Source organism: Clarias gariepinus, chromosome 11 (genome assembly GCF_024256425.1).
Source record: "Clarias gariepinus isolate MV-2021 ecotype Netherlands chromosome 11, CGAR_prim_01v2, whole genome shotgun sequence".
Taxonomy (NCBI): Eukaryota; Metazoa; Chordata; class Actinopteri; order Siluriformes; family Clariidae; genus Clarias; species Clarias gariepinus.
Window position 1 is genome coordinate 22146217 of NC_071110.1, and position 10447 is coordinate 22156663.

Genomic DNA, 10447 nt, shown 5'->3' on the forward strand with positions numbered 1-10447 from the left:
CAGAATGAGAACATGTATCCATCATGCCTTGTTACCACTGTGCAGGCTGCTGGTGGTGGTGTAATAGTGTGGGGGATGTTTTCTTGGCACACTTTAGGCCCCTTAGTGCCAATTGGGCATCATTTAAATGCCAAGCTACCTGAGCATTGTTTCTGACCAAGTCCATCCCTTTATATCCTCTGATGGCTACTTCCAGCAGGATAATGCAACCATGTCACAAAGCTCGAATCATTTCAAATTGGTTTCTTGAACATGACAATGAGTTCACTGTACTAAAATGCCCCCCACAGTCACCAGATCTCAACCCAATAGAGCATCTTTGGGATGTGGTGGAACAGGAGCTTCGTGCCCTGAATGTGCATCCCACAAATCTCCATCAACTGCAAGATGCTATCCTATCAATATGGGCCAACATTTCTAAAGAATGCTTTCAGCATCTTGTTAAATCAATGCCACGTAGAATTAAGGCAGTTCTGAAGGCGAAAGGGGGTCAAACACCATATTAGTATGGTGTTCCTAATAATCCTTTAGGTGAGTGTATATACAGGCCCTCTAAGAGCTATGGAATGGCAAGGCAAAATATTTTGTTTTTGCTATACAGTAAAGACATTCAATAATTGTAAGATAAAAGATAATAAAATAATGTTAGCTTTTGTCTCCTGATTTTCACATCTAATTGTAAAACAAATGTAGAACATCATTAATACTATAGATCATTAATTAGATCATTGATATTGGAAAATATGACAAATCGGTGTTTCTTGACAGTTGACAGTTAAAGATTGATTAAACTGATAGATTGATTGCTTATATATGCGCCCCAAAACAAACAAGGATTTTGTAGCGCGTTGACAGTGTGGGCAGAACTGTGTGGACTTGCATTGTCATGCATTGGATAGCAGTCCTCTGGGTTTATTCCGAAGTTCAGTTTTTCAATAAGCATCCACTGTAACTGTGGATATCAGAGCTAGGAAAGCTTTGATAAGATCAATAGTGTTACTGTTAGTTAGTTTAAAATTATGTTTAATTTATGATAATTTTTTACTTACTCTTGTATAAAGCTGAGAAAAAAAATCTTCATTCTCTAATCAAAAAGACATTCCCACCTGCAGAACTTTTTTGTTTGTTCGTTTTTCATAACAGTTTTTGTAAACTCTAGACATGCTTAAAATCAGCAGTTTCTGAAATACTTAATAAAAGTCTTAAAAGTTATTTACTTGTGTCTGCATAACCTCAAGCAGTGTATTGCTGTCATATAACTGTCTAACTGGATAACTGCATGATTGAGCAGGTGTACAGATGCTCCTATTAAAGTGGCCAATTTTATAAAACAGGGTTAATTGCATGCATGGTAGTAGATAGAGCCTAGTACAGCCTGTTATTCAGTACAGTAGCGTCTATTTTTAGTCAGCCTCTTAGCTTGCCTTGTTACTTCTCATTGTGGAGTTCTAGACAGTTCTTCCCATTCTTATCCAAACAGCAGACAGGGAGTGTTTCAAGAACTTGGCTCACAGCCTGAATTAATATTCGACATGCTCCTGTAGCTTTTAAGAAATAAAGAGTTTGCTGTAAGACACACTGTACTATTATATTCACGTTATTATAAGAACACATTTGAATTGTGTTTGCATGGAAGCAGTAACAGAAGTGGTAAAGTCATACAGTAATTTACCACCAAAACATATACACTGATATTGCGGAGTGGTTTAAAATGTATTGAAACCATTTTTTTCTACTTTTAAATGTTTATTTCGATATTGGTAGAGCCTTAATGAAATAGTCTTAAATATAACGTGAGGTCACTTCTAGAAGAAGTTCACTGTTTCTTCCGTTTGTGGTATGAAGTGAGCGTAATGAAGACCCGCGTTTCTGATTGGCCGGTGGAGTTTTGGGTTCTCGATTCTGATTGGCTGCATCCCACCCTCCATGTTCTGGACTGTTCTATGGGCGTTAGTAACGGAATCCAGCAGGCGGTATAAAAGATACGGCTGCGCGCGCCGTCAGTAAATTTGCTGAAGCCGTCGTGCATCGCAGTGACAGCGGGAACAAGTACCTGACAAGAGGAGGACTCTGAAGCGTATTATCAGGCAAGGACAGCTGTCAGTTAATCCTTAAAAAATTGCCTCTAACTAGGTTTGTGAAACCGAATGGTCTGCTCATGTGTACGTTAATAAGTAAATACTTTTAAATTAGGGTAGTTTGTATGAGTTTAAACTTTATAGAGATGTACGTCTTACATTCATAAGAATTTTCTAGAACTTGTTTTTTCATGACTGAAGTGTTGGATAGTTTTGCACTGGGAGTATTGAGTCGGCGTGAGTTTGTGCCAAAACATGCAGAATGTTCTAGCAGGCATTCATGATTGTTTCGAAATCTGCCCATACAAGGCTTACAGGACACTCCCATATGCTGTTATGTAACTTAATGTTTGCAGAAATGATTCTCGTCGGTGCTAAAGAAGGACTTTAGAAAAGGAACAGTCTTTTTACTTCGAAGTGAAACTGTGCCAATGTGGCAGCAGGAAAATAGTTTGTTTTGTTAATTTCCTTCTTATCCCTGTTATCAGCGTCATCGTCAACTTTTATGACATACTGTGAGGTAATAATAAATCTTCATTTGATTACAAGATAATCATTAAGTGGATGTTCGCGAATAACCTCTTTTTTATTATAAGAAACTACAGCCTATACATAGCCTTTTCAACTCTGGCCTTTGTGTATGAAAAATAAAGATTAATTATTTCTGTGACTGCTGAAGACTCTTTAGGCCACACAGACAGCTGAGGTCTGTTAAGAGATCAACTGAACAGGTGCTGGATAATGAAAGTAGGAACAAGTGCCAGTGAATGAAAAAAGACCATTAGATCACTCTCTCTGACACTCTACAGTGAGAAGGGGGGAGCAAGTCTGATTAAGAGAAGAAAAATACATATTGAACCAATTAGTAAATGGTACACTTTTTAAAATATTTGCAGGAAGCAGAAACCATGTCAAAGGGACCAGCAGTTGGGATTGACCTTGGCACCACATACTCCTGTGTCGGTGTGTTTCAGCATGGCAAAGTTGAAATCATTGCCAATGACCAGGGTAATCGGACCACGCCCAGTTATGTTGCCTTCACCGACACAGAACGACTAATTGGAGATGCCGCCAAAAATCAAGTTGCTCTGAATCCTACCAACACAGTGTTTGGTAAGTTTGTAATTTTGTCACAAATTTTATAAGGGACGTCAAGTGCCAGTCAAACTAGAACAATTAATTGTGCAGAACACAGTTATGAGAGTAAAACAGATCATCTATCTATCTATGCGGAGTCAGCCATACATGTATACACACTTCAGGTAAAGAAAAATAGTATGATTTATATTATATTAATATAAAAAAATGTATCATATTATAATGTCATGCATCAATATTATGGACTGTATGCTGCACATTTGAAATGCAGGCCTCCCTAAATAACTCCTTTAGTGGACCAAACGGGTAGAAACGAATCAGTTATTGCCATGTCAGGAATGTATGAGGGATGTGTTAACTCACAGCCAATTTCCTGTAATATACAAGATACCTGTGGAAACTTAAAAAAAAGGATAATTGCAATAGTGTAGCAGGAGATAATATAGAGATGGTTGTGGGAGGAGAACAGCTGTGTTCTGTTATTCTGCACAAGCAAACATCCCAGTTTCACTTGAATGCCCCTTGTATGTGTGAATTGACACTTCATTTGGACCTTGTGTACCTTGTACCTGTATCTTCATCCTGGGTTCCATGTGCAGATGCAAAAAGGCTGATTGGACGACGATTTGATGATTCGGTTGTTCAGTCTGATATGAAACACTGGCCCTTCAAAGTAATCAACGATGCCTCACGCCCTAAAGTTCAAGTTGAATACAAAGGAGAGATCAAATCATTTTTTCCAGAGGAGATCTCCTCAATGGTGCTTGTAAAGATGAAAGAAATTGCAGAAGCTTATCTTGGAAAGGTGAGAATGAACTATTCTTTGTTATTACTTTTGCTTTGGTTATAAACATGTTTAAGTGTTCTAGATGTATCTTCCCTTTCTTTATTGGCTTAGGGTCACATTGCATGTACTGGAGTTGTTAGCCTGTGTGTATCATGTAAACATTAGCAGTGCATACACTTGTTTTGACTGTACATGAAACATTTGTCCTTGACTGGAAAGTTTTAGATAAGATTGTTTTAACTGCTCCAATATTTTCCCTCATAGCCCGTCACAAATGCAGTCATTACAGTACCTGCATATTTCAATGACTCTCAGAGACAAGCTACAAAAGATGCGGGGACCATTTCTGGATTAAACATTCTTCGGATCATCAATGAACCAACTGCAGCCGCCATCGCTTATGGCCTGGACAAAAAAGTGAGTCTGCTGGCAATACATCATGGCAGTAATGCAAAACTGTCTTCTGACTAATGCATAATGCCTCTTTCGCAGGTTGGAGTAGAAAGAAATGTCCTGATCTTTGATCTCGGTGGTGGAACTTTTGATGTGTCCATCCTTACCATTGAAGATGGTATTTTTGAGGTGAAGTCCACAGCTGGTGACACCCATCTAGGTGGCGAGGATTTCGACAATCGTATGGTCAATCATTTTATCACTGAGTTTAAGCGCAAACACAAAAAGGACATCAGCGACAACAAGAGGGCTGTACGACGACTGCGTACTGCTTGCGAACGAGCGAAGCGCACTCTGTCCTCTAGTACTCAGGCCAGTATTGAGATTGACTCCCTCTATGAGGGTGTTGACTTCTATACCTCAATAACCAGAGCTCGCTTTGAAGAGCTGAACGCTGACCTGTTCCGTGGTACCCTGGACCCTGTTGAAAAAGCTCTTCGTGATGCTAAGTTGGACAAAGCTCAAGTCCATGACATTGTCCTGGTTGGAGGTTCCACTCGAATCCCAAAGATTCAGAAGCTCTTACAGGACTTTTTTAATGGGAAGGAACTCAACAAGAGCATCAATCCTGATGAGGCTGTTGCTTACGGTGCAGGTACAGTAGAATAATTATTTTGTTCTTTGTCATGTTGAGTTGCACACAACCTACTGATACTGATTTATTTTGCTCCACAGCTGTTCAGGCAGCCATCTTATCAGGAGACAAGTCAGAAAATGTTCAGGATCTGCTTCTGTTGGACGTCACTCCACTGTCACTGGGTATTGAGACAGCTGGTGGAGTAATGACTGTTCTAATCAAACGTAACACTACCATCCCCACCAAGCAAACGCAGACATTCACCACTTATTCAGACAATCAACCTGGTGTGCTCATTCAGGTGAAAATGTCTAACTAGTAATCAGACTGATCTTAAACCAGTGGAAAAATCTGTACTAAAGGTTCTTTCTTGTTGCTTGCAGGTGTACGAGGGTGAAAGAGCCATGACTAAGGACAACAACCTGCTTGGAAAGTTTGAGTTGACGGGCATTCCTCCTGCACCACGGGGTGTTCCTCAGATTGAGGTTACCTTTGACATTGACGCCAACGGTATTATGAATGTTTCTGCAGTGGACAAGAGCACGGGCAAGGAGAACAAGATTACCATCACAAATGACAAAGGTAGCATAATTGTCATGAGACGAACACGCACACCAGTGCATCACAATAAATTAAAATATAATTGAAAGTTGATTTATTTCTTTAATTCAATTTTAAAAAAGTGAAACTTGTATGAATTTATTATACACACTGATGTATTTCAATAGTTTATTTCGTTTCCATTTGATTATGGCTTAAATCCAGTATTCAGAAAAATATTGAAAAAGTTAAATATTGGAGACTCATGGGGTCACACTCAAATCAGCTAATTAACTCAAAACACCTGAAGTTTTCTGAGCCTTGAGAGGATTGAGAATGTGGCAGATATTTACAAGAAGTGGACTGCAGCCGGAATCAGTGCTTCAAGAGCCACCATGCACAGTTGTATCCAGGACATTGGCTACAACTGGTAAATTTCTTGTGTCAAGCCACTCCTGAGCCACAGACAACTTTTCTGTGGTCCAACATTTCTGTGTTTTTCTGAGATACTGAATTTTGGGTTTTCAGTAGCTGTAAGCCATAATCATCAAAATGAAAGGAAAAACACTTATTTATGTACTACAACATTCTCTTTTTTTTATCCATGAACATAAGATTCACTTTTTAAATTGAATTACTGAAATAAACTTTTCAATGATGTTCCACTATATAATGTATGTGTAATATATATATTTTTAATTAGTTTTTTTAAATAGTCGATTAAAATTTCCATAAATTTGTTTTCAGGACGACTCAGCAAGGAGGACATTGAGCGAATGGTTCAAGAAGCAGAGAAATACAAAGCAGAGGATGATGTCCAGCGAGACAAAGTTTCCGCGAAGAATGGCCTTGAGTCTTACGCCTTCAACATGAAGTCCACTGTTGAGGATGAGAAACTGAAAGGAAAAATCAGTGATGAGGACAAGCAGAAGATCCTGGATAAGTGCAATGAGGTTATCAGCTGGCTGGACAAGAACCAGGTACAGGAAACCTTACATTCTGACTTGCTTTACAATTCTAGTGTGTAATTGATGAACATTAATAGTTTAATAATTGTTGTATATCATCGCTATTCTTAAAATATGACCATGTTGAAATGGATGATTGTAATGTTTCTAATTGATGCCACTGATAAATGATGCAGTTGTTAAAATGTATTGATTATATCCTAGGTCTAGTGCAAAAATTCATGAATCTAAGTAGTAGTGGTCCTTGTGCTGCTTTTTAATTTGTTACTCTCGCCATCTTTGTAGACTGCTGAGAAGGAAGAGTTTGAACATCAGCAAAAGGAGCTGGAGAAGATGTGCAACCCCATTATCACCAAGCTGTACCAGGGTGCAGGTGGCATGCCGGGTGGGATGCCTGGGGGATTCCCTGGGAGCGGTGCTGCAGGTGCTGGAGGAGGGTCTTCAGGACCAACTATTGAGGAAGTTGACTAAACTAACTTTTCCAATTTCAGCTTAATGCAGTTTTTCCTTTGGTGGCATGTTTCCAAACACGTTTACCTCTGTTTGTTTAAGATTTTCTTAAACTTATTTCTAATAACCAATCCACCTGTCAGTTCACGTATGTTTATGCATATTTGTTCTGTATGTTGCACATTTAAATGAAACTTACCAATAAATAACTAAATTCTGACTAGTTCTGACCTATTACCTGTATTTGTCTAAGTGTTGATTCTTGAATTTCTTTTGTTTATATTTGGGAATTTTTAACCTAATTTGTAAATGAATCCATAATATGACCAGGCCAAAGTACTAGTTCTAAGATTGTTTCATTGTGAATTCAAGTAGTACAAGTTGTTTTTGTCCCAACCACTTGTTTATTATTAATCATGAGGTAAACAAAGCAATTAAAATGTAAGCATCCTGGACCACATTGTGGATTAACAGTCAGTCTGGATGATGAGCAGATCTAGGATGACTCAGCGTGACATGGGGCCTATTGGTGCATGCATCCGGTAAGCACACATGTAGAATATACCTGCAAAAGAAGGACAAGATACATTTCTAGCAACTTTTTTATTATATCTGTCCAAACATATTTAGAATATTTATTAAATATGCTATACCTGAAAAGAAAGTAAGCACCACTGACACCCAACCCAATATATATGACCAGGCGAATCTCCAGTTTCCGTATCTCTTCCCATAGTAATTCACAGTCACCCCAGTGTATATAGCCATTGCCAGAAGCACAAAAAAGGCTAAAAAACAGTTATGAATGAATATACAAGCTTATATGCATGTGTTAAAAGCAGACTAGACATGCTTTAATCTATGGAAGTACGATAATGCATGCATATGCATGAAGGCACACTCACATGACATGAAATAAAGAATTCCAGCAGCAAATGTTTTGTCAAAACCTCCAAAAGAAGTGTAGTTAATGAAAGCCATGATGCCTATAATCAGGCCAAAGAAGCATGCCAAGACGGCCAGGATCATGAATGCACGGGTGGCATCCCAGTAAGCTGTATAAGAGAAACAAACATGTAGAGGTGTTGTACTATGCGGATGAACATCTTAAATAACTGCTACGTACTGTAAGTCTCACCAATGCTATCAGTGTGCATCATGCATTTTCCAGGCACGCAGTAGCGCCACAGGCCTTGGTGCATGTAACTGCTGGCCTGGCGATACTGCATCCAGTAATCTGTAGCTGTGGAGACTACCAGCAGTATATTTCCAACCCCAGCACAGAGCAATCCACCTCCCATAAAGCTGTACATTGTCCTCCTGTAGATGATATGATTAAATGTTTTTTATGGATAAGTCCTACCTCTTTTTTATGTATGCAAATGGACCCGTATATTCAATCAATTTCACTTAGCAAATATTTAATATTTCTGAATCATTCAGTACTGAATATATAATACATGATTTACACATTAGCAATTTGAGAAAAAACTTACCTTTTTGTATTCCCGATGTACTTTGTTAAATTCAATACTTTAAGGTTCAGTAAAACCAGGACAGACAGCTCTCGCACTAACATAGACAGATGTGTTTCCGTCCTGTTCAGGCACCAGGGATCACAGCACTGAAGGACAATAGAGCTGCCAGAGATGCAGACAATTGCTGAAGGGAATTTGCTGAAAATACAAAACCATTTATCATGAGATACAGAGGCCCACACTAATACTGATGACAAAGTACTTTAATTGACAATTTTAAAACATGGTTGTTGTATTTAATTAGTTTCAGTAAAGCTATGAACTGGTGGAACTGTAAAATGTAATAAAATTAGCAACATTAAATGTCAGTCATTCTGTAACTCACCCTTTTCTCATTTTCAGTGATCATGCGGGCTTTTATATTTACAGTACTGGGCAAAAGTCTTGAGCCAACCCTCAATTCTTCATATTTTGCTTCCAAAGAGCCAGATTTTCCTGTATTTTAATGTAGACTTGAGGAATAATTCTCCAGGGTAACTGAACTTTTTTGGGGTTTCATTTTTTTCCAAGTTTTTGTCTCTCATTTTCAGTTCGGTTCCTGTACCTGACCAGTTTCAAAGGAATGTTTTTTGTTAAGCTACACGTAGACCATTGAATAATTCAAGCATAAAAAACATCTAACCTAAAGCATGAACCAGTGAGAAACAGGTGCAGTTGATGACAGATGATCACGCTAGTGATTGGTATACTGGTGAGGCAGCGAGGTTGGAACAGGCAAGAGGGAAAATGAACGAGCTGATAAATTTTATTACACTCCCACCCTCCCCAAATTTGATGATAATTTTTATTCATTAATAGATCTTCTATACCGCTTATCCTGTACTTATCCTATCCCAGGAGACTAGAGGTGGAGTACAGGCTTCTAATACATTGCAGGGCACACACACACTACAACCTAATCTGCATGTCTTTGTACTGTACTGTGGGAGGAAATCAGAGCACCCAGAGAACTCCAAATACTCCATACTGTAAACTCCATCCACACAGACCCAAAGTGGAAATTGAACCCTCAACCCTGGAGGTAGGAGGCCACACTGCTAACCACTGACACCGTGCCACCATAATAATTTCTCTAAAAACTTCAGATAGTAATAACTTAGTGATATTTTTTTCCATGACATTGTAACTCACTTAAAGACATTAATTTGCATTACTAGACCAAATGGTAAGGTGGCAACAAACACAGAAACATTCAACTGTGTAATTGCTCCACATTTCAGATCCAAGAAGGTGGTGTGTTAGCATGCAGTGCTCACTTTGGGACCACAAGTAAAGTATAGAGCATGTTACGTATAGTCTACTGTACAAAGATTGGTAAAAGCTTTCCATCAAGTTGTGCATGAGGAGTACAGATCATCATGTCTATCAACACCATCACTTACTAAACACTGGCAAACAAGCCTCAGCAGAAATAAACTATGGAAGAGTTACACAACCTCGGGCCGCTACTGTACGCGAATCGGGCCCTGTGACCACATTTTGCCTGAAGCTACCAGCCAGGATAAAGGGCACCAGAAATTATGTTGTCATCAATGGAAATGCGGTAAGCAAGCAGGAATCTGTGCTAAGCTACAGTAAAAGCTAACTCTAGCTGTCCAGCTATACAATTAATTCTCCTCTCCAGTGATTGTGTCTTTAACTAGAGTTCACTCGACTAGCTTATTATGCTGTGGTTTCATTTTTATAGAAACATTGCTCAAGCACAGACTTCCAGACAGCAATTCAGCTAGCCGGGCTAACTGGACATCATGCCGTCATGATAGCAGCATTGTTTGGTAAGATTCATGGCAGTGGTCTGTGTGTTTCCACAAATACGAAACGGGGCATAAATGCTGTTGTGCTCACATAATACTGTTCATTGCTGATGCTGGCCATTTTATCTTCCCAGGGAGTAAACTACATGTTCATTGTCATGGTGTGCATTCCACCTGGCACTAACACAATGTAAGCACGAAGTT

General features: G+C 38.9%; 2 protein-coding genes across 3 annotated transcripts; one reads left to right on the forward strand and one right to left on the reverse strand.

The window, feature by feature from the left end:
- Nucleotides 1-1956: 1956 nt before the first annotated feature.
- hspa8b (heat shock protein family A (Hsp70) member 8b) lies at nt 1957-7188 on the forward strand. 2 transcript variants are annotated; one of them, XM_053507325.1, is made up of 9 exons: nt 1957-2087; nt 2975-3191; nt 3776-3981; nt 4228-4380; nt 4456-5011; nt 5092-5294; nt 5377-5575; nt 6281-6513; nt 6787-7188. In XM_053507325.1, exons 2-9 carry the CDS (start codon nt 2987-2989, stop codon nt 6970-6972), a joined length of 1941 nt encoding a protein of 646 aa, XP_053363300.1. In that variant the 5' UTR covers nt 1957-2087; nt 2975-2986; the 3' UTR covers nt 6973-7188. The 2 variants fall into 2 exon arrangements, with proteins under 2 accessions (XP_053363300.1, XP_053363299.1); XM_053507324.1 differs by lacking the exon at nt 1957-2087 and adding an exon at nt 2448-2598.
- A 69-nt stretch (nt 7189-7257) lies between these two features.
- Nucleotides 7258-8528, reverse strand: lim2.3 (lens intrinsic membrane protein 2.3). The gene is made up of 5 exons (XM_053507326.1): nt 8448-8528; nt 8090-8271; nt 7857-8006; nt 7605-7739; nt 7258-7516 (listed from the first exon to the last, which is right to left on the reverse strand). The coding sequence occupies exons 2-5, from the start codon at nt 8262-8264 to the stop codon at nt 7458-7460; spliced, it is 519 nt and encodes a 172-aa protein (XP_053363301.1). The 5' UTR covers nt 8265-8271; nt 8448-8528; the 3' UTR covers nt 7258-7457.
- Nucleotides 8529-10447: the final 1919 nt, after the last annotated feature.